The 24928-nt window shown below is 40.0% G+C and overlaps 2 protein-coding genes across 2 annotated transcripts in view; one reads left to right on the top strand and one right to left on the bottom strand.

Moving 5' to 3' along the window:
- Nucleotides 1-21052, bottom strand: part of C18HXorf58 (chromosome 18 CXorf58 homolog) — a 49202-nt gene extending 28150 nt beyond the window's left edge. The window contains exons 1-8 of the mRNA XM_074324084.2: nt 20973-21052; nt 20533-20871; nt 16827-16926; nt 14978-15072; nt 14475-14586; nt 7721-7852; nt 3108-3337; nt 757-919 (exon numbers count right to left, since the gene is read on the bottom strand). Of these exons, the coding sequence (XP_074180185.2) occupies nt 757-919; nt 3108-3337; nt 7721-7852; nt 14475-14586; nt 14978-15072; nt 16827-16926; nt 20533-20871; nt 20973-21052 (1251 nt within the window). The remainder of the gene's footprint in view (nt 1-756; nt 920-3107; nt 3338-7720; nt 7853-14474; nt 14587-14977; nt 15073-16826; nt 16927-20532; nt 20872-20972) is intronic.
- Nucleotides 20802-24928, top strand: part of APOO (apolipoprotein O) — a 53926-nt gene continuing 49799 nt past the window's right edge. The window contains exon 1 of the mRNA XM_019713813.3: nt 20802-21059. Coding sequence (XP_019569372.1) covers nt 21051-21059 — 9 coding nt within the window. The 5' untranslated portion in view covers nt 20802-21050. The remainder of the gene's footprint in view (nt 21060-24928) is intronic.

Below are 24928 nucleotides of genomic sequence, written 5' to 3'. Positions count from 1 at the left end.
ACAGACAAGCAAATTGTTAAATAACTCGGTTTTCTGTCAATTAGCTGTGCATTAACATGATGGAAAATGATGAATATACAAGTCTTGACACCAGGCAAATAATCCCTTTTCCTTTTTTTCCAATTTGTCATCTGACTTGAGTTCATTAATTTTCACAATGTCAAAAGAGGGGGTGCAGAAGAGAGTCATCTGTTGTTCTTTTGTACCTGTTGTTCCTGCGGTTCCTAGGTAGAATTATAAATAAAAGCAGCAAGTGTTTTATATTTGGTTTTAAACACTTCGTTTTTATATTTGACTGTTTATACTTAGCCTCATCTCAAAAATATTTATAGCATCTTTTTTTAAAAATTACAAATACATGAATACATGTTCATTGTAAATATTCCTACAGAGTAAGAGTAAGGCAGACTTTACACTGTATAGCTTTCAATAAGTTCAAATACAAATGACTTCCACTGTGAGAATAGCCTGATTAGAGAGGTGCTGAATCCACAGTATCAACATACAGAGACAATAGGGGTTATTTTTTTGCCAGCTCAAGCTAATGTGGAGCCAAAACAGGTGGTATTTATCAGGTTTAACAATTTAAAAAATACCTGTTACCAAGAGGAATGTAGCTTTATACTAACCAAGGTATGTATATACCAAAGGTGTTTCAGCCTTGAACTTGAAGGTGAGGAAAATTCTACTTATGGAAGTAGAATTACTTTGTTTGCATATTGTCTAAAACAATGGATTCAGTACAAGTGAACTTACAGTTCCCACAGAAGCGTTTATTTCTTTAGCCATCTTATAAGCTTTTCTCATTTTTTCAACTTTCATTTGAGCTTGCTTGGATCGACGACCCAGATGTTTAATTTGACTTTGCTGTTGGTAAGGTCGATGTAAAGGTTGACAAATTGATGGGGATGAAGAATGCCTAGGAAATATTTGTATTATAGACAGAAAAGTTGCACACAATAAAATTTAAATGTAAAGCAAGTTCAAAATTTTATTAAAGCATCCTCTAGCAATATAGCATAGATATCAGTACTTGGAGCAATACTGCATGCATATTTTTAGGCCAAAGTTCTCATTTCTGCTTGAGTTACATAGCACAGTTCTTTATCTGCCACTTATGAAGGTGTATAGATAATGACATTGATGATGATGACGATGATGAAAATTATTAAAAAATCAGTTTTTCTGGAAAATACCGTGTAGTAGCCTAGCCATAGTAGCCATTTGCATCTTTTTTTTAACACATAGTAACACAAAAAAGTATTAAATTTCATATAGCTAAAAAAAAGCCGTTTTTATCAGTGTTGGGCTCAGACACAGCTGGTGCCACGCCCATAGCCCCCTTGGCCTTACCAACGCAAAGCACACAGGCCCAATTTCCAACTGTTAGCATCAACCTCACTCAGGCTGAGAGCTTTCTTGTGAAAACAAGAGCACATGTGTGGGGAAAGTGCCCGAGAATTAATACCTCCCCTCTGAAGTAACCCCTTCATCAATGACTAATGCGTATTGGTGTATAAATAGCTCAACTGCCTTGCCCCCATTGGATAACTGGAGTTGTATGTTCTATACTGGCTCGGACATTCCGGGGAGATAAAGCTCCAGTTACCCACAGTGGTAATTTGCTTGCTAACACACACTGTTCTGGCTGTCTGCCCTTCCGTTTCATTTCCTTACCTCCTATCTTATCAGTGGTGCCTGGGATCACCTCCCAAATCAGCTACTCATACGCAAATCCTTGTCTGATAGTTTGCTTCTGGGAGACCCCAAACTAAGACTACATTCAAAGAAGCCTTTAAGGAAGTACTTGTCCCTCTTCAGTTGATTTAGAGTTTGGCTACTTATCTGGGTCTTTAAAGTGAATTATTCTTGGATAATCAGTAGCATGAGTCCAAATAGCAAGGAGTCTAGGGTTATATATGGTGGCAGAGAAAATTACATCATTTATTTGACCTTGGTGGTAATAGGGTTAAGTTCTATAATCAGTGCTTACATGGATGAGTTAGAGAACATCTATTTCATGATGACAGACTGCGCCCTACACCAGGCCATCTGTCTGGCAAATGTATAGCTTTGATCATAAAAATAAGTGGGCTAAATTATGTTATTGGGTCAGCACCACTCATCTCTAGTCCTGAAAAAAAAAAAACCCAGCGTGTTTGTGTGACAATGAGTCACCAGTGTCTTCTTCATGTACTAAAGGAGCATTTCTCATTTCAAATATGATTGTGTGAAAACACACTACCAATAGGTCCTCTTCAGTCTTATTAGCTCTTTCTTTTTCTTAAAAAAAGAAAGCTGAATCTGTAAATGAGATGGGCTAGGTGAGACTTGGTAATGGAAAGAAAAAAAACATCATTGGTGCAATCATATTATGTTCATGTTGTTTCATATTAGAATACCGTCTATTTTACTACAACACGCATCTCTGTAATGTTAATTGGCTCACATGCTATGGGTAAAGAAGGGAATAATGTCACTGTAATTTATATGCAATTTATCCTTGGCAAGGGAAGCCAGAATAGCAAGAATTGTAACCTTCAGCAGAAAAGAAAAAAGCTCTGTGCAGCATGGGCAATGGGAGCCCTTTTGGCTGTATTTATAAAAACAAGCATTAGCACGGGCACCTAGGGCTCTCTCCCCAGGGGCACCCCACCCCCACAATCTACCCTTACTGTCCTCCACCCTACTCCCGGCCTTGAGTGGCTCTTGGTTCTTGGCAGGTCGCACTGCTTCTCATGTCCACTTAAAAGGCAACCACCCTGGTCTAGGGCTCCACTTCCATCTGCACTATCTCAGTGCCCACTACCTGCTCTATTTAAAGAGTTGCCAGCATTTCTACTCCATTGCTGTACATTTTTTGTATTTGCTGTGGTGGCCTCCAGCCATTCCGAACTGCCTGTCTGGTGGTACAAGTTCTCTCTCAAGGTACCAACTGTCCTTTTTGTTAGTGCTCTGTTTACAAAGTTGCACAAATTTTGAGCAATCTGCCCCAACCCTATTTTTCCCATATGCCCTATTATTAACTTTTGTGAGCTATTTGGCAGAATGTGAACATTTTCAGAAATGCTCTTTATATTATAATCCCAGTAAAAGATCACTTTTACCTAACTTCAGAAACAATCCGCAGCTGGTCCCGACGCATCTCTTCTGTTCTTGGTCTCTGTGATAGATATTTCATTTCTTTTTGCAGACGGTTTGAAATTACTCCAGACTCTGCATAGTCAACTATGTCATGCATTATCATTGTCGTGGGAATGTTTTTGAGGTCTAATATTCTCCAACAGTTATTTCTGCCACCAGAAGATGCAGGGGTCTCATCCAGAAGTTTGGAATACTATACGGAAAAAAACGATTAAGAATGATTGGTTGTGGGTGCTCTAGAATGTTTTTAGACACATGTCCCAAGGTTCCACTCAAATGTCACTTCATCCAAAAAGTATTCCTTGATCTCACTTCTGAACTTTATTGGCATCTCTCTTCTATGACTCTTATTACTGACTACTTGATGTTTGGGCTATCTGTATACATCTTAGCTCCTCTACTGGAAGGCAGGATCCTTGTCACACTAAATATTTCTTTAATGTGTGAACATTTTAATGACAAATATAACTCAGACAAATTAAACTCAGGATGAGCCTAAACACTGATAATAGCTATGTGACCTGCACACCTGGTAGTGTTTGTTCATGACATGCTTGGGTTGAGTGGACATTTGTACAAACCTTTTTTAGAAATAACGAGTTCATCTCTGGAGCGAAATGGCAGATCTCACTATTTACATTTGGAATATTTGTAGAAATCCCACTTCTTTTTTAAAAATTTAAAATATCAAATTAGGAATTTAAAAATGCAAACATATATAATCAATTCAACCTGATAACTGTTCATTTAAGAAACAGGCATAGGGCAGGAGAAGCTATGGTGCTAGGAAACGGAGTAACAGCTAGGCAGATAGAGTCTCTCTCTGTCTCTCTCATCACACACACACTCACACAGACAGACAGACAGACAGTTCTCCCTCTGTATCATTTAGGCATGCATTAATTTTAATTACCACCATTTAGTTGAATAAGCCCAGTCCTCCAACACGGTTCCAATTTCAGTTACCACAGTATAATTGAGTAATTGCATCAAGTACAAGCTCTGCTGCTAGCTCTTCAGTCCATAGATCACTACATAAATAACAGATGTGTATGGTGATTAGTGACAAATCATGTTACTTCTTTCAAAGTGTGTCAGTGATTGGTCATTGCAGATCTGTTATTCAGTTCACACACAGACAGCAAAGTATGTGGTTGGGTTGCCTCTTTGTCTTCCAGTGAGAAAAAACGATTGTCCAAAGAGGGGATAGGCCAAAAAAGAAACAAAAAGTAGTGATGCTGGAAGTGAAATTCAAATAGAATGTAAGTGGAGTTCTAAAAGAAATAGGTGACCTTGGCGATGTTGACACTGCCATCATTCAAGAGACTGTAGCTAGGTATCTAGAGGTGAAGCTGAACTTATCAACATAAATGAGGAAACTGGCTGTGGTGAAAAGGATGAAGCTGTCCCAGAGGAGGTGATGCTGGCAAAAAGGCACTTCACATTAATGAAACTCTAAGATATAGCACAACATTTAAAGTGTAAAGGATAAAATGTTGGTGGGTGATTCAAACTTAGAAAGGCGTATAACAATTCACCAAGGCATAGAGAAGATGCTCACTCCATACTGTAAATTATATGAGAACAAGGAGGCAAGCACTTTGTAAACTACTCTAGTAAAACTGTTTTTTATGGCTTTATTGAGATTCACATCCCATACAATTCACCCATTTAAAGTATATAATTCAATGGTTTTTAGTCTAGTCACAGTTGATAAGTTTTTTTATACAAAGAAATAAAACACTGTAATTCTCAATGTTTCCAACGTTTTATAGTGTGCTAAATACATGTTGTTGTTTTTCATGTTCCTATGTATGTGTAACAGACAGTAGGAGAGTTTTTAATGTTTTGACAAGATTTATTTAAGGGTATGGGCAGTTTGGTTTACATGGTTTCAGCTTGCACAGTCTTCTTTGTGGCCCTTCACTACTGCACAAAGGGAAGACTGCCTGTATATTTTATTTCCTGAGAGTGGTGTAGTAAAATGGGTAAACATCTCTGAACTGGCAATGATCTGGTCTGCACTTACTAGCTATGTGATCGTAGGCAAGTTTCTTTAACCTCATTAAATTCAATTTTTCTCATGTCTTAAAAACTGTGCTGTGTCCATAAAAAGCTCACTAAATATCAGCAATCATCATCTCTGTCTTCCAGTATCTCAATCTGGGGACTTCTGTCTATCTATGACACTAATCCTTGACATAGTCACAATCTGCCAAGTATGAGACCCACGTCCTTAGCAAAGATAGTTGGCATCCCCAAGCTCCACTTATTTTCTGGTCCAATTCCCTAATATTCTAGGTTAAGGCTCTAAAACAAAGAAAACAGAATTGGGAGTCTCTAAGGTACTACTTTAATTTCATGTTTCACATTGAAGCAACTGAGTAAACAGTTAAGGCCATATATTATTATTATTATGAACTAGAATTTTGGGATCCCTTGTTTTTAGAACTTATAAAATGGAATAATAATAGTACCTACTTCTTAGGGTTATGAGAAGAAAAGGAGCTGGGATTCAGTCAATGATGGATCACATATATGATGGTGGTTCCTTAAGATTATAATGGAGCTGAAAAATTCCTATCACCTAGTGACATTGCAGCCATTGTAACATCATAGCTCAATGCTTTATTCACGTTTGTGGTGATGCTGCTGGAATCAAGCCTACTGCATTGCCAGTCATATAAAAGTACAGCACACACGATTGTAGTAGTGGGCTAGACCACCTAGGTTTGTAAGTGTACTCTAGGATGTTCACACGATGAGGGAATCGCCTTAGGACACATTTCTCAGCACGTATCCCCATCGTTAAGTGGTGCACAACTGTACAGCAGCACTTGCTATTATTATTATTAAGGTATCTAGTTTAAGTTCCCTGATTCAGCACTGCTCTCCTATCAGTTACGCAAACCAGAAACTTGAGAACCACGTCGGACACCTTCTTTTTGTTTACCTCCCTGCCTGTCACTAAGGCCCACTGCTTTTATTTTCCCATTATCTCTTGGTTTTCAGCCTTCCAGCCCTAAATCAAGATACCACCATCTTTCCTAAAATACTGCAGGAACCTCCAAAGTAGGAGAAGGCTTTTGCTGTCCTCTAATCCATTCTCTACACTGCAGCCACGTGGATCTCTTCCCTCATCAGATTAGAAGACCTCATTTCTTGAAACACTGCCCCAGCTTCTCATTGTGCACAGAATGAAGAAAAACACCACCTTACTATGGTTGAAAGCCCTGCATGATAATCTCTTACCAGCCCTCCAGACTGACTACATACCACACCCCACGTGCTCTCTCTCCACAAGCCCCACAGACCTGTTTTCAGGCCCTGCGGCTGAGACTTTGCCTTGGGTGTGCCACCTGCTCGGCCCCAGACTGGGGCTGTGACACACTGCTGATTGCCTGCCTATCAACCATTTCCTACTTCTCCCTTGCTCATGGAGCCCTGGTTTGTTTGTGTTTTTTTGTTTGTTTGTTTGTTTCAGGTATGGAACAGTAATATGCTCTGAGAAGGAGGGCCTTAGCACATGAGCCATGGTTGTTCAAAGTCAATCATGGGAAATGCTCCTATTTCCTTTGATTGGTGACAGGTTTAGGGGGAGCATGTGATCCAGTTATGACCAATGGGAGCCGAGGGGAAGTCTATGGGGGGCTTCTGGGAAAAATTTTTATTCTTGAGATAAAAGGATGCTAGGAGTCCCCTTCTTCTTGCTTAGGAATGCAGTTGAGAATGATAGTCATCTCGTTACCACGTGAAGGAAGCCAAGAGAACTATAGAGAAGCTAACCCAGAACCCTGATGTCCTTGAACTGCTGCATTAGCTCATCTAGGACCCTCCTATCCGGAGCCTTCTTACATGGGGCAATACATGTCCTTTAGTGTTTAAGACTTGTGGTTGGGAATATTCTGTTGCCAAACAATAATACAACCCTTCTTTACTAGGTCAAATTCCCATCCACTCTCCTAATAGAAAATAATAGTGAATGTCAACTGTAATTGGAAAACAAAATGCCTGTGCACTCTCTTAGTACCATGTATTTACTTTGTATTTTCTATTGAGATAAAATTTACATCATATAAAATCACCATTTTAACCATTTTAAAGTGTGCAATTCAGTGGTTTTTAGTAAATTCACACTATATATCACCACTGTCTAATTCCAAAACATTTACATCACACCAAAAAGCAACCCCACATTCCTTAGCTGTCACTGTGCAGACACAAAAAGCCACATATTATATGATTCCTTTCACATGAAACAGCCAGAATAGGCAAATTCAGAGAGACAGAAAACAGATTAGTGGTTAAATAAGGGCTGTAGTAATGGAGAAATGGGGAGTGACTGCTTAATGGATGTGAGGTTTCCTTTTGGGGTGACAAAAAGGTTCTGAAACTAGATGGTGGTGATGTTTGCACAACGCTGTGAATGTACTTAACACCACTGAATTGTACACTTTAAAATGGTAAATTTTATACTGTGTGTATTTTACAATAAAAAATATATGATTCTTGGGTCAGAAGGCTTTCTTGTTGTTGTTTTTTGTTTGTTTTCAATATCTAAATCTAAATTCCTTACTTGTATGTAATCTTTCTGGGTGACAATATCTAATTCATCAGTTATTTTGAACTTTTGGAAAAGACGTTCATCTTCCATAATTTGATCATAAAATTTCTTTCTCCCCATTATTTTGGAAGCATCAACTGCTGCCTATAAAGAGAGTAGAAAAAAGACTTTTAAAATAGTAGAATGGCAATAATTATCAGCATACACTTTACATATTTTTCTGACAAATACATCAAATATTGTTCCTTCCTTCTAGCAGCTTGTTATTCAATAAATGGACTGTATTTACAAATAAAGTATCATATAGGGATTTTAAAAACTGCTTAAAATGTTTCCACAACCATATCTACATAGTTTTTAAAATGTTTTCATAACCATATCTACATAGTTTTAAAACGTAGCTAGAGGCGTAGCTGAGTCTACCATCCTCAGAGGACCAGTTTTTAAAAGATCTGGGTTTCTTCCCCCTTTAAAAAAACATTCTTTTCCCTTAAAAAACAAAACAAATCTATAAGGCCATTCATGCTGTCAATGCAGAGAAAGCTTATCTGGTTATTAAATAGGTTGCCCTAGGAACTGCAATGAAAGGTATTATTGGGCCAACTCTCTTTTATGTGTTAGTTAATACATGGCCCCCAAATGGAAACATGTACATTTCAGATTGCTTGGACCTCCATCTCATCCTTTAGACTTCGTTCTCAGTAGTCAAAGATTGACAAACAAAGGGTTTTTTATATTTTGTACTCAAGGAAAGCACCTGAGAAGACAGATCGAAGAATCACAGAAAATACGGAGGCTCAAATCCTGTCTGGCCCTATCTGTACCAAACCCTTCTGTGCACATCTCTCCTTGTGCTAAGAGCTACACATAGACTTGAGTAGAGCCTTAAGTTTCCCCACCCTCCTTCCCACTCCTCATAAGCATGCACTGCCTCTTCTAACACATATTTGTATTATGTATCTGTGCTTTTGGCCACAAAGGGTGTGCTTCTGTGAGGGGAGATTGACGTAGATGCAAATTCAAATATCTTTTGATTTGAGATCAGTTTCCCTTTTCCGTTGCATCTCAGAATGTGGTATTTGTGAAAGTATGGGAACTCTGCTGATATGGGCCATAGAGGAGTGGTTGATCAAAACTCGGAATCTGTTCTTTTTACTTAACAATACAACAGTGAGCATTAATGTATTTTCTATTTCAATTCTCACTTTTGTTATCCAGAATATTCCTTTTTTATTTTTTTAAATTGCAAAGCTTAGAACTATTTTCCATATATGGAAAGAAAATATTCAAATGGTTGTTTTATTCCTAATGCACTAAATTAAAAGGGACAGAAATAGTTTACTAAAAATGTGATGGAACCTCCCTTTAGGCAGATCATTTTGGTTTTCCATTTCAGTAGATTCTTTATACACCATGCATCTAAAGAAAAGGCAGTATTGGCACGTATCTCCATTATGCTTCTTGCAATTAATTTTCTGTGGGTTCTAATTAATCATCCCTACAAGGATACTAAAGGTAAAAGCAAATAGTTGTACACTGAACAGGTCTGAAAACCATTTAATTTCTGCTTTGAGAATTTGTTTAGATACGATTATATTTTACTTTAGCTTAAGTTACTTAGAAAGGTATTTCTTGTCAGTTCCTCCCTACTCTAGTCCACTCAGCCACTACCCCGATCTCCCCAAGCCCCGGTTTCTTTATTTGTACAGTGCCTCTCAGCTGTGTGGTTCAGCTGCGTCAGGCCCATCCCAGTCTCTCAGCCAAAAAAACCCTATGCCTGGCAGCACAGGGCAGGCTCGCTGCCCACTTGTGACAGGGGTTTGAAAAAAGTTTGCCATACAATGGCCAAGATGTTTTTGCTCATACATCTGCCATGTATGGCCAGATTCAGGAAAGTCCTTTTGGAGAGGAAGGAATGGGAAAGAAGAGCCCAGCCCCAAAAGGAAGGGTGAAAACTAGGCAAGGATTCCAGGATAGCAGCCAATCAGACTAGGATTCAAGAGGCAGGTTCCATTCTTAGTGGGTGACTCAAAGGGTCAGAGGGGGGCATCTCTAAATTTGACACCTCTCCTGATACCCAGCATCAATGTGGCCCAGAAGCCCCCAAAGCCCTGTGGCTACTTGCTGGCCTAGATCCATACTTGGGCTCATCAAGTTACTCTATCTCAAGTCACTTCCCCACCCGGCTGGAAATCCTCCTTCATGAAGGTAGTAGTAACTGGTATCCCTGCATGGGAACAGTTTCTTGGTTTGGGACAGTTCAATTATATACAGGCTCAGCATTAATAAAACCATCATAACTGCTGGTGCTGTGTCGACCTCACAATGTGCAGAGTACAGTGGAAAACACAGAGAAGTGTTCAAGTCTCAGTTCTGCCCCTGACAAGCCTCTCCAAGTTTTAGCTTCCTCATAGGCAAAATGGGAGTAGCATGTTATCAGGGGGCCGTAGAAGAGAACGTATTTCATGGGGTTGCTGACTCAGGAGGGGTTCAGAGCATGGGCTCTGGAGTCAGGCTCACTGGGTTTTGATGTCAGTTCCTTCCCTTTCTAGTTATAAGACCTCAGCAAGTTACTCAGTCTTTTAAAAATGAATGTAACGACAGAATCTACCTTCTAGAGTTTATGAGCATTAAATAATAATGCACATAAAATGTTTAACATCGTACCTGATAGTGTTCATTAAGGGCAGCTATTAATAATAATATTTTTCCCTTTTACAAAAGTTCCCAAGCCTCAAAAATAATGGGATCTTCCATTTAAAACAACAGTTGCTGAATGTTAACATTTAAGAGTTGTCAATTACCCAGAGGCGTTCCAGGCCATCGTGGGGGCACCTTTAGCACAGTGCACGTCAAACTACATTGTGCCTACGATCAGCTGGGGGTCTTGTTCAAAGGCAGACGCTGATTCAGTAGGTTTGGGGTGGGGCCTGAGAGTCTGCATTTTGAATAAGCTCCAGGGGAGGCTAGTGCTGTGGGTCTGCAGACCACATTTGGAGTAGCGAGGCTTCAGAATATTCTAAATATAGTCAGTGGACTAACTACAGTGACAACCCTCTGTAAATAAGTGTTGCTCTGAAAATAGATCATCGAAGTAGGTAACTGAAATGAGATCTCTTTTTTTTGTACACATGGCTATCCAATTGTTCGAGCACCGTTTGAACTGCCTTAGCACCTTTGATGAAAATCAACTGATCATCCATGTGCGGGTCTATTTCTGAATATTCTATCTCACCGATCTACTGGGGTGCCAAAAAAATGCATGCACATGACTTGTATTCATCTTTTGTTATCAGTATATCTTGAGTATTACAATTTTAATACAGTTTTTTTCCTTTCTTAAAATGTGTACACATTTTTTTGCACCCTCTGTATATATCTTTATGTCATCACTACACTGTTGGGATTACCGTGGCTTTTAGGTCTTGAAATCAGGTAGTATAAACTGTCTAACTTTGTCCTTCTTCTCCAAAGTTTGTTAGGCTATTCTATATCCTTTTACTTGTTTTTGATTTTTTTTTTAAATACATGAGACATGCCATTGAAAAATGATAAGGAAATAAAACTAGAGATGGAAATAAGAACAAGGGAAAAGCTGGAACAACAACAACAAACATCTGTGAAACTCCCCTCCTTCATAAGTGAACTTAGATTAAACATCTGAATAGACTAAAACTGACTTATTTCTTTCATATTAAGAAATAGGTAAACTTATGGGGTGGCTGGTTAGCTCAGGTGGTTAGAGCATGGTGCTGGTAGCACCCAGGTTGCCAATTCGATCCCTGTATGGGCCACTGTGAGCTGTGCCCTCCTCAAAATAAAAATAAAAATATAAAATAAAATAAAATCTTAAAAAAATAGGTAAACTTAGGAAAGTGGGATCAGTTTGCTAAAGACACAATTTCTACATTCAAAGAACAAAGGAGTTGAGTAAACTCACAGTGAGAAAAATTCTACTTCTACAGGTTCTTCTATCAACCATGAATCCAAGTGTTACCAGAGTTTGTTCTGAAGCTGAACTAAAGGGAAAAAAGAACCTTAAACTGTTCTGTCCAAGTTGGGTATGTTCCAATCATTTAAAACCCTTAAAAATGTTTAATGAAAAACTCAAGCTGAATGGTATGATCACATTTTTACAATAAGAACAAAACATTTTAAAAATATATTTGAGTGTGTGTTTTCATGGGGAAAAAATGAAGGATACACAGCAAACTATTAACACTGATCACCCCAGGCGAGTAAAAGCTATAGTACAGAGAAGAAAGGCATAAAGGCATATTTTCCTTTTCTTAAATCTCTGTGCTATTTCCTTTTTTTCCAACAGTTACTTTGTAATTTAAATAAAAACTTAAGTTATTATACAGCATTTTTATGAGCTTTAATATACACATTGTGCTTTCCAGTCACGGCCTCGAAGGTTCTCATTTGCTCCAGCCTGGGGACAGTAGGGGCCTCCAGGAGGAGACCTGGGAGAAATTCAATTCCTGGAAAAGCCCCATTATATAACCTCAGAAAAGCAACAATTGACAGTATTTTATAGGGCCGACTACAAGCTTACTCTGTAGATAAATGTGGCATGAAAGCAGCATAAATATCCACTTTGGCATCTGAAGTTATTCTATATAAATGAACAAATATTAATGTTTCTGAAACACCATATTCTATATGAAGACACATAATCCGTTTTGATACATTTCTGAAACTGAGTTCAATTTTCTCTGACACTGCCTGAGAACAGAGAGAAAAGCAGTCTCTTTTCCTTTTCTAATATTCTTCAGGGAATAAATGCTGCACATTCTGGATCTGATCAGAAACTGCCAGGCTGTGTGGTCTTCTAGCCTGAATTCATGCCATTACTGATGATTTCAGATGGGCCATACTTTTCATGTAAAATATTTCCAGAAGGCTATAGGGAGACAACCTTTGATGTATGGTTTATAAAAGGCTAAATGTGAGAATGCACACATTTTTTACTCCATTATAGACATATATAAGGGTTAAAGGAGTAAAATCTGTTCTGTAGATCTTTGCTATTAAAAGTATGGTCCCTGGACCACCAGCAGCGGCAGCCCCTGAAAGCTGGTTACAAATGCAGAATCTCAGGCCCCATCCCAGATCTACTAAATCAGAAACTGCATTTTTAATAAGATTCTCAGGTGATTCCTATGCCGTAGACACGATTTTGGTGAATATTCATTAAACTTAAAAGTATGAGAGCACATACAAAAAAGGATACATATTATAAAAGTTCATTTCCAATAGTCCAGCACAGTTTTTCTAAATATGGTACCAGAATTAAAGAAACAATGATAAAATGCCATTAAAACAATATGGCATCAAATGTTCTGCATCCTCATATTGGAGTCCCCACTTTTTTTCGCCCTATCCCTACTTCAAATCAGTCATGTACTTCTGTCAATTTTATCTCTACAAGACCTAATTCCTACCATTAAGACTCTTATCCTCATCATTATGATACAGGCTTTTCCCGCTTGGTCTTCAACTTCCTACCTCTTTCACAAAGTGTCCTTTGAGTGGTTCGGGCCAGTTTGCTATGCTCTCTGTCTTAAGTTCTACAGCACTCACAGATGCGCTGTACAGCTTCATAGCTAACCGTCAAGTGCCTCATTTACTTATTGGTAAATGTGTATTTGTTCTCATTTCCCCAAATATATTCTAAGTTCTTTGAGGAAACAGACAGCTTACATTTTTTTTATCTCCCCATAGCATTAGCACAATACTTAAAAGTGCTTCATTAGATCTTAGCAATCATCTGGATTAGGTAGTTCCAGCTCCAAAAACAAACAGGAAAAAAAAATTGACCTTTTCTTGTCAGTTGAATTATTACGATAGGAGTTTATGATAACAGACCAAGTCCTTATGTCAAAAACCTACTGAGAATTTTGTGTATATTTAAATTTTTACTAACTCACTAACTGAATTCCCCAAGTTATTCAGTCACGGTTGTTCTTACAATGTTCCTTGTGGTTAAGAAAACCATGGTCATGGTTTTCTCCACTGTGACACATCTGTTTGTCCTCATAGCCACCACTTACTTACAGCCCAGGGCCTGACATACAATAGGTGATTAATATATTTTGTTAGAGGAATGTAGCTTGTGCCTGGAAAGCAGCTCATTTACTTTAAAAAGCTTGGGAATGTGCATAGGTTATTACAAATACAGATTACAAAAACAAATACGATAAAAGCTTTGTAAAAAATAAAAAAAAGAAGTCTATTATTGGGGCAGCTGGATGGCTCAGTTGGTTAGAGAGCCGAGCTCTTAACAAGGTTGCTGGTTCAATTCCCACCTGGGATGGTGGGCTGTGCAACTAAGACTGAAAACGGCGACTGGACTTGGAGCTGAGCTGCGCCCTCCACAACTAGATTGAAGGACAATGACTTGACTTGGAGCTGATGGGTCCTGGAAAAAACACACTGTTCCCCAATATTCCCCAATAAAAATTTTAAAGAAATATGCCATTATTAAGAAACCAACATTTTAATACAAAGAATATTGGTGGGTATTTTCTACGGCCTTATATAAGTAATTATTCCAAATTTTTTTTAGCTAATAAATAGAGACACTTTGAAACATGATGTTTAAAAAAAAAATACTGCCTGCTTGCTGGGCTGTTTAATGGTGGAATAACTTAGTCTGTATATTTAAATGCAATTCAGATCCTACCTATCTACATTAAGATGTTAAGATGTATAAGATGTTAAGAAGCTAAGTTAACATAAAATGTACATCGTGAAACATCACCTCACTTGATGGCTTTAACATATTTTTTCCGCTGAAATACTTGTAACCATGGCCTTCAGTATGAAGAAATATTTTAAACACGATAAAAGGTGGAAATGTTTCGCCACTAAATCTGAAATAAAGACCAAATATTAGTCATTTAGCATCAGGTTTGGGGCTCAGTTACTTCTCAGTATTGAAGATAGTTCACGTAGTTTCTTGCATGCAGGGTAAAGACTATGCCAGAGCATGGAAAGAACTGGTAATGAAATGGATTAGAGAAGATGAAAGAGCCATACTTTGGTGTGTGTGCTCCCAACTATTGTCATACATGTGTCAGACTGGACACATCATGGGAGATGAAAGCCACTCGTTTCTTCACATAATAAATGTAAATAAAAGCAACCCATTTACTTTGTAATTATATCCTGAGAAGTTATGAGGACTTAAGAAAATAAATGTCTAAGATTTATTTTCCATATTAACGAAGTACATCTTGAAATAAATCAGCATAGAAACATTACCTGAATTTAACTTTACACTTCATGCTTGGATCTTTAACAAGATCAGCCTCTAAGGGGCTCACTTTCTTCACTATTTCATGTGTCACACAATGTTCCTGAAATAGACGATGGTGCTATAAATGGAAGGTGGTACCCTGCCCAGACGCAATTTACCAAAAATAACAGAGGTGGCATGATAAAGTGAACAGTATACCAGACTGGGAGTTCTGAAGACCTGGGTTCTAGTCTTGGCTCCTCTACTTATCATCTGTGCAGCCTTGAGTCAATTACTTTATCCTTTTGGCCTCCAAGTTTGGGTATGTGTTCCTCCTTGAGGTCCCAGGCACTGTTCTTTCCCTATGACAATACTTTTCACTATGTATTGTAATTAATTGTAAACTTGTTTGTGTCTCCTACTAGACTGTAAGCTTCATGCAGGTAAGGGGGTGCCTTTCTTCTTTACCACTGTATTTCTAGCATCTAGTACAGTGCCTGGAACACAGCAGATGCTTAACAAGCATTTGATGCAAAATGAGGATGATAATAGTACTGATACTGGCTTTTAAGCACCTTTTATATACCACATACTACATTAGTTGCCTTATATACGTAACCTCATCTAATCCTGACAACTCAGCAATATCATTCAAATATTACCATTCCCATTTTACAAATGAGCGGGCTGAGGCTCTGGGAATACCAAAACTTATCCAAAGGCATACAGGTAGTAACCGGGGAAGCCAGGATTCAAACTGACATCTGTTTGACTCTAAAGCCCCCACTTTTCCCCCCATGAGACTCTGCCCAACCTTTATGCCTATGACAATCACATAAAAATGTAGGCCAAAGGGCTTTTACAATGATAAAACATTATCAATATGAGGTAGTAACTTGAAGCATTAGGATAACAGATGAAAAAAAGACTTAATTTTCTGTTACTAAAATTATGACAAAACCAGTATTATGACACTTAAATACAAGTTCTGTATGTGAAGACAATGGACAATGGATCTGCAATGTCACAAGTTTACTTGGGTGTGTTTTCTCTGAGGTATTCTGCTTTTACTGACATCAGAAATGGGTCTGTGGGTCAGATGAAGTGTACACATTGCTCAGACTGTATGATTTTTTTCAGAGCTGCTAAAATTCCCTTAAGGTGACTATTACTAATTATAGACTACTGTAATCATGGCTGACTTTATTAGGAGAATATCTGGTGTTATATGAAGGAAGGATTAATACTCTGCCAGGGTTGCCAGAGTTGTTTTTTGCGGGGAGTGGGAGATACACATTTTTCTTTTTATTCAAATAGGACCACATTACTCATATTGCTCTGCACTTGCCTTTTTCACTAACACAATATCTTAGCTATCTTTCTACTGCAGAACCATATGCAAGGCTTCAAGGTTTAACACTATGAAAGCACCAATACTTCTTTAACCAGCATCTTATTGATGGACATTATATAGTTTACTTTTTTTGCTGCTACAAGCAATACTGCGATGAAATTGTACATATATTGTACAATAGATTCCTAGAAGTGAAACTGCCGGGTGGAAGGTAAGGGCACTTTTAATTCAGAAATTTTTACTGTTGGAAGATCACTGTCTCACATCTTTAAATAAGAAACTGAAATTTTAAGAAACATCATATTGGTTTCAGAAAAAGAAATAATAGTCACCTATGTTAAAAACAAGTCCAGAAATAGTCATTTAGGGCTAATCAAAGAAGCAATCCCAGAACCCCACGCAATAATATTAGATTTAAATAGGAGAGAAAAAAAGGTTATATATTCTATCTTGACTTAACAGATCTTTTAGCTTGATAAGTAATTAAATCTGTCAGAGAAAACAAAAAGCAAAATACATACTGCTGCACAAACTGTTCGCTTTAGGAGTTGAAATGTTGTTTTGTTCAGATGAGACACCCAAGCTCTCTGTATCGTTAGAGCTGAAATATCTTCACGAGTTCTGAAAGGAAAATAAGAGGTTAAGATTTGTGAGGTCGTCGTTTTCATTTTCCTAAAATCTTGGGGAACTCTGAATTTATGCTTCCTCCTTTTGTACCTCCCCACCCCCCACCCTAAGACTGACATAATGAGGAACATTTGGATGTGGAAATTGGAACTGGTCACTTGCAGAATCTAGTTAAACTGAGGATATGAAATACTTGAGAATCTTTTCCTTGAGATTAAAAAACCATCCTGGCTAAAACTGTATCATCAAAAGGCATATATATCATAAATAAAAAAGTGTGAGACAAACTTGCTTTCTAAAAACATCCATGACCTAAAATGATTCTGTTATAGTTAATTCTTAAAAACACTGTCCAACTTGTTCAAGTGCTAAGAAAATAGAATGTGGAATTGTAGAAGTTATGGGCCCAATTCTCTTCTGGGAGCAGCTGGCCATGCTCTTGAAAAAAAAACTCCCTTCCCTGATCTTTGCTTGAACCAGGTTCATCCCAGTCAGGTCAGAGAATTATTTTGTGATCATGTCCCAGCACTGGCAGGTTGTAGGGATCTCCCTCTCCCAAACCCTCCAATCCCATCATTACCGGTCACAGGGCTACATGCAAAGCGAGGTCCTCCTGTATCATGTCGCTGTTGGCTGGCAAAATGCAGACTACAAGGTGTGGAGTAGAAAAGTCTTGGAGTATGGAAACAAACCTTTGACTCCGTGCCGATGACATTTATTAGCTGTTTAACCTTCTGCAAACCACTTACCTTCTCCCAGTTGCTGCTTCTCACTTATAAAACATAGTAATAATAAGACTGCTTCACAGGGTTGTGTCAGGATCAAAGAGATGCGTGTTAACATGCTTTGTAAATTAAGAAATACTATAATTATAATAATTATTCAATTCAAAAGTAATTTTAAAACATACAAAAAAACCCTCTAATTTACAAAACAAGTGCTTGATGTTACTGGGTCAATATGGTATGGAAACGGTTCAGTTGTAGAAAATGATACAAGGCAAATGATGGCTACTTACGGTGGTACTGCCTTTGTCTTTACGTTATCTGAGAAACGTACTTTGCAGCCTTTTCCCAAGCGTGGCTTATTGGATTTTTGTGTATGTGCCGCTGAAGAGAGCACAGGATTATTGGATTTTTGAACACCAGTAACTGGTGCCTTTGAGGAAGGATTCATTTTCCTTAACAATGAAGTACTCTGAAAGTACATAAATTAAGGATTTGAGATCATAATCTATATTGTTACTTTGGATGAGACTCAAGTGTCATATGATTGTTGCACTAATTCCAGAACCTCTTAAAAAGGAAGGCCTCGTGGATCTCTCAATGTTTACAGTCTTTGTGTCCCCAAAATATTATGAAGAATATGGGAAAGAAAAGTGGATCCATCCATCGCCTTCTTACTGGTCTCCCTGTCTCCAAGCTCTTTTGTCCTCCTATTCATCCTGCACAATGCAGCTGGACTTCACTTTTTAGAGTAATAATCCAGCCTTATCGCTCTCCAATTTAAAATCTTTCAGGGACACCTCATTTCCTCCAAGCTGAAATCCAGACTCCTTAGAATGGCATTCAACTCTTCACAATCTAGTTCCCTTCTCTTTCAAATCTCAAAATACCAACTCACACCAACATTCCTGTCTACACTCTGGGAGAACAGGAACTTCTTGCCAAAATCAATCAATGTTTTACAACTCTGGGCCACTGATCATGTCCTATCCTCTACTTGGAATGACTTCCCTGCCACCAGGAAACATCGATTCACCCTTGAAGACCCTAGCTAATGAATGCCTCTTCTTTGAAGTTTTCACCTTGTTTACAGAACAGCTCACTCCTGTCTCCGAGGTCCCATAATACTGTATGTTTTTTCTCTTACAGTACTTCTTATGTTGCACCATAATTTGTTTTCTTGGCTGTCACCCCAACAAGCTCATTGAGGGCAGGAGGCAGCTTGCTAACGATGGAATCCCCAATGCCTAGCAGAGTGAAGGGTTTTTACACGCTCATCTAAAACTTTTCCACCCTGGTTTCATCATGGAATAGCTGTGAGACTTTGGGCAAATCCCTTAACCTCTCCATAGCTCAGTTCCCACCTTGGTAAAGTGAGAGGGTGTGTACTAAATGATCTGATTCCACCTCTGATTTTCTATCCTTTGATGCTTTACTCCAATTTGGGTGCAGTTCCCAAATTCTTAGTCACTGTTTAGATTCTTCTACTAAACCAGGGGCTCTTCATCTTTTCTTTTGGTGCCATGTACCCCTATGGACAGACTCCTTCCAAGAACTAGGTTTTTAAAAATGCATAACATATATAGGATTACAAAGAGCTTCAATTATATGGAAATCATTGTTGCAGTATTTTCAAAAACAAAATTATATAAATGAGTCTTCTTTATGCATTAAACAAGAGCTCTAATAACTACTGTACTTGTGAAGTGGTAATGAGTAGAAATGATATTTCAAAAAATCTGCCATGACTATAACATGATGTGAAAATATCTGTGCTTTTTATTGATGGCAAAGTCACAGGTACTGCTGGTATTACTTTGGTTTTTTGCCTATTCTATAATTGAAAGAAATGCTAAAGTTCAGTTAGAGGTTAGTGAAAATAAAGCTGTAATATTTTCCCCATCCAAGTTCATGTACCCCCTGAATTAAGAACTACTGCCCTAATTTATCACTATACTTCATTTTTATATACATATGACATTCCATTACTAATGCAGAGCCTTCTCAATATTTTTTGTTAGAGATGTGGATGGGGGATGGCTTGGAATACACAATTCACTTGAGAAGGAGAAAAGGAGCCCTTAATGTCTAGGAGCTGGCCTGGCACTCACAGTTAGGCTTTGGTGTTACCCTGGCGTCCTAACCGCACCCAATCCAGAGCAAAAGCCCTGCTTCCTGGAACTCGTCTCCAAATTACCCAACCAAAGCCCAAATCCTATAATAAATCTTTCTGACACCCTCTTACTGAGATGCCCTGCTGTTTACCAAGGTGTTTGTTTTCCCCACATCAATGAGAAATAAACCCAACTTATTCAATTACATTGGTGCTCCTAGTGGTCTTTGCCTGGAGGGCAGTGACATGCCACCACACAACTCCCCCCAAATCTTCTGGATGCCGGCCTGGATGGGTTTACACTTTCTATGTAATCCCATAATACAGAATGAAATATGAACACACCCCTATCACAGGCTTTAAAGGTAGACTACCTAGGTTTGGATCCTGGCTTCTCACTTTTCCTCTGTGGGGCCTTGTACAAATTACTTCTTTGTGCCTCAGTTTCCACATCTAATAGATTAGGAATAATAATCGTGCCCACCTACTTGGGTTATTGGAAAGATTAGATATGTTTAAGAAGCTTAGAACAGAGCTAGGCATATAGTAAACGCTGTGTTAGAGCTTGCTATTCTTGTTAATAAGATAGTTATTGTCATTATTACTTATTTCTTCTAGTATTAAGGGACAAACATTTGATTCCCAGTGGGGGGGGAGGGGTAAGGTCAGGTCCTTTCGAGACTAAATGATGTGGCCAAGTAGTTTAAATTTAAAATCTCAGAAACGTCCAGCCCATGGTAAAAAAACAAAAAATCTGAAAACCTTTTGTGAGGTAAATCCAGGCCCCCGAGGTCAGCCGTTTCGGCCTGCCGGGCTTTCGAAGACGCCGGAGGCCCTCCGAGCGCCCCCGCCCGGCAACCTCCGCGCACAGGATTCCCAGCCCACGCCGCCGGGCGCCCAATCACCGCAGCGAAAGCCGATTCCCAGAGCCGCGCGGCGCGCGGCGCCTCCCTTCTCGCGCCCCAGTGTGCCGCCCACACTTGAGCTGGCGCTTTCCAGCCGCCTAGCAACCGCCGGCGCAGGGGCGGAGCCTCTGGGAGGCGGGGCTTGAGTCCGCCCGCCGCGTGAGGCGCGACGCGCTGCAGCTTAGCGACGTCGCTTCCAGCTCAGGCTTCCGAACTGAGCCTTCGCGGGGTCGACTTGGCTGTACCACCATCACCCACTCCGCGGCCCACTTGCGTTCGGAGGAATCAGGGCCCTACCCGGCCGCCGTAGCCGCCTCTCTGTAGTGGGCGGGGCCGAGGCTGGGTGACCCCGCCGGAGCCGCCGTTGCCAGCGACATGTTCAAGGTGAGAGCGTGAAGCCGGGTCACAGCTGTCGCCGCCCCCTCCCGGCCTCCCGGAACCCTTCCCGCGCTCTCGTGGGCCTCTCTGGGGGCCAGGCCCTGCTCACCCCGAGGCTTTTCCCGCCTCCGGGCTGGCTGCGTCCCGGCGCCGCGGTTCATTCACCTGTCCGCTTGAAGCCAGCGGCTGCCGGGCGGAGGGGTGAGACTCCGGGGTGGGTGGGTGCTGCCATTTGGGTCATGCTCTCGTGAATAAAACACTTTGAAACATTAAAGTGGCCCCCCAAAGTATTCACCCCCTCCTCAGCTGGTGCCCTCTTGGGCTTATGGGTAGGGTGAGGCTAGCTCCGGGCACTGCGGGGTTAGGCTTTGGTTGCCTGGCAGGGTCAGGTTTCAGAACCAAGTATGTGAATGGGGGAGGGCCGTTCTCTGAGAAGCTACTGCAGGATGTGGGGGAGGCTGGTATAGGAGTGGCTAGGTGAGGGGGGAAGCTGGAGCTTTGCTCCCCTCCTCAGCGAGCATTATTTAGTATTGACAAGTCGACCCCCTTTTTTACATTTTATGAGTTTGTGTCCTTTGAAAGAAATTGACTTGTACAGTGAAGACTTTGTTTGAAAACCTGCATTTTAACGTGAAGCTATTCTACTTTTAAAAAAGTAAATGATAGTTTCTATCATGAAAAACAAATCACAAGCTACCAGAAATTAGAGTACAAAATTGTCTTTAAGAAACATAGCACCCATAAAATAATGCTAATGAAATTTCAAAACTGTACTTTTTAGTTGTATTGTGCTCCTGCAATGTACTTTGGGCGTATTTTAGTACAGGCTGTAAAATCAGAACATGGATTTTGCCTTCCAGCCCTAGCGGTGTGACCTTGGGCAGGTCACTTAACTTTTCTGTGCCTGTTTTCCTATTGGTGAAATTGGGCAAATAACATCTACCTCATAGGATTGTTATAAGGAATAAATAAGTTAGTATGTGTAAAGCACTTGGAAGGGGCTCTGGCACACAGAAATACTATAAGCATTTGCTTTTGTTTTCTGCTCAGTTTAGTCAGGATGACAGATCCCATAAGCAACTTGTATTTGTTTGATTAATTTGTGTTGAACACCTATTATGTGCTACTAGGAACCCAGCTCAGTGTTAAGGTTGCAGTGACAAAGGATATGCTGTGATCAGTTTACATGGGTATCAGCAATGTAAAAAGTGGTAAAAAGGAGAGCCAGACCTACTCTGCTTAACCAGCTTTTTTTTTTTAACTTTATTTATTTAAGTGTGTTTTTCCAGGACCCATCAGCTCCAAGTCACATAGTTATTTCAATCTAGTTGTGGAGGGCGCAGCTCACAGTGGCCCATGTGGAGATCGAACCTGCAGCCTTGTTAAAACCACTGTGCTCTAACCAACTGAGCTAACCGGCCGCCGCCTAACCAGGGGTTTTTAACCTGTGGTCCTCAGCGTCTTAAAGTGTCTGGATAGAATCCAGGGAGTCCCCGGTGGAAAAAATATCTTTATTTTCACCAACCTCCAACTGAAATTTAGCAATTCCTTCAGTTCTGAATGTAGGGAACTGTCTCAGTTATCGATTGCTGGAGAACGAACCGCTGCAAGCCAGTGCCTTAAAACAACAATGATTTATTCTCACCATCTACCGGTTGGCTGGGCAGTTCTGCTGGCATCCCCCAATGGCTGAATTCAGCTGGTGGCTGGCCACACGACAAGGTTGTCTTGCTCCCATGTGTGGTACCCCTCAATGTGCCTAGCTTGGGCTTCCTCATGTGGTTACTGGGTTCCAAGAGGGCAAGTCCCAATGTGCAAACTTATCTTTGCATCGCATTTGCTGATGTCAAAGCAAGTCACATGGCTAAGCCCAGTGTCAATATGGTGGGGGACTACACCAGAGCATGAATAGGAGGAGGTGTGGTCCACTGGGAGCCATTCATTTCATCTACAGCAACAAATCAGAGTAGTATTAGCAGTACCTGTCACCAATAGAAGTCACAGGACCAACGCAAGTCACAGGTGTTACAGATCTCAAAATGTCATTTATGTTCATCACTACTTCAACATTATAGTAGTTATAGGACTCACTGTTAGATCTTTTTATTTAATAAGCTAATAAAGAAGCACATACGTATTACTATTGGATTTCGGATTTAAAAAATATAACTATTGCAACATAATTGGTATTTTATGCAATTAGAAGCATTATTTTGAGGGGTCCATAGGGCTCACAAGACTGTTGAAGAGGTCCGTGGCACGAAAAAGGCAAGGAACCCGTGGCAACTTCAAGGGAGGCGTCACAGAGAAGGCATTTCAATTGAGTTGTGAAAGACAGGAGTTCCTGAGGTGGATGAGCTAGGGAACGTCAGCACCACTTCTCCATTGGAGGAAGTGCCAGTAACTCAGTTCTGCTGTGTCAAGGGAAAGAGAGTGAGCTGAAGGGATTCTAACATGTCGTTTGAATAGAAAAGATCCCAAGAAACCTCGGAGAACACCAAAATGTAAGGAGTAAGCAGAGGGAGAGGGAAGGCCAGAGGTGTTCGAGAAGCAACTTTTGAGAAGTAGAGGTAAAAGCACAAAAGAGTGATGTTTAGAAAATCAAGGGAGGAAAGTTTCAAGAAGGGCAGGCTATGTTAGGATGCTTTCAGCTGGGAAAACCCACTAGCTTAAATAGTAAGGAAAATTATACCTCAAGGGCCAGAGGAAGAGTGGATTCCTGTGCATCAGCAATGCCATCAGGACCCAGTCTCTTTCCTTGGGTTTCAACAGTAAGATCGGTTCCCCTATGGTTGCAGGATGACTGCCTGTAACACATGCTTTCCATTCACTAAAGCAAGAGAAAGGGAGAGGACAGCACTCCCATGCTTGGATTATGATGTTCCTTGACCATAACTTAGGTCAGGTATCTGCCCCTGACCCAGTAGTGAGTGGCGGGAATGCCGTGCTCTGATTGGCTTAGACAGGAGCAGCTCCAGATCTTGTCACTTTACCCTAATCGCATGGGAGAGAAATGAAATAATGAACACAGTGGGGGAGTGGAGACTGGATGTGCAACCAAGAATGTCCATTGCAGAAAGATGAGTTAGATGAATTTGGAGAAGTGATCATTGATTTGGGCAATTTGAAAAGCTTCCATGATACATACCGGTTTACTGATGGAAGTGAGAGCTAGGTTAGTGTGGTTGGTGACTGAGATGTAAATGCACACAATGGCGCTTGATAAGCTTGACTGTCAAGGGAAAAAGAGAGACTATGCTAAGTGGAAGGACGTGTCGGGGCAAGATTCTAGAGTTGTTTTGTGCTGGTTGCAGCAGTCAAGATTTGGCAGTGTTTATGGCCTATGAAGGAATGTGGAAAGGGAACTTTTACAAGAGAACCCCTCCCTCCTGTGAGAAGCAAGAAGGATGGGAGTGATTGTAGACCAGTGGTTTTCATCTGGATGGTATCACCCATTGGAGTACACTTTGGAAACTCGGGTTGTCATTGACATCTTTAATTTAGTGGTGTTGGACATTTATATGCTGAAATATATAATTCTTACAGATCTTTCCTTTTTCTCCATTATGTTACCATCAAATCAGTCTACTGGTCTCTGTTTTTGGGGACTTATGTATGTAACTGGGTGATGAATTTTATTTCAAGATAGCAAAAGAGTTACTTAAAAATATTAGTCATAAAATGGCAGTGTTAGGTCTAGTCATTGAGAACTAGTGCTTCTCAAACTTTTAGTGTGCATGCAACTCTTGTTAAAATGCAGTTTCTGATACTGTAGATCTGGGGTAGGGCCTCAGATTCTCCATTTTAAAAAAATCTTCTTTATTTATTTAAGTGTGTTTTTCCAGGACCCATCAGCTCCAAGTCAAGTAGTTGTT

The sequence above is a fragment of the Rhinolophus sinicus genome, chromosome 18 (genome assembly GCF_057876585.1).
Source record: "Rhinolophus sinicus isolate RSI-liver-muscle chromosome 18, RSI-T2T, whole genome shotgun sequence".
Taxonomy (NCBI): domain Eukaryota; kingdom Metazoa; phylum Chordata; class Mammalia; order Chiroptera; family Rhinolophidae; genus Rhinolophus; species Rhinolophus sinicus.
The sequence above is the reverse complement of the archived record's forward strand: the minus strand, read 5'-3'. Positions and strand labels throughout refer to the sequence as shown.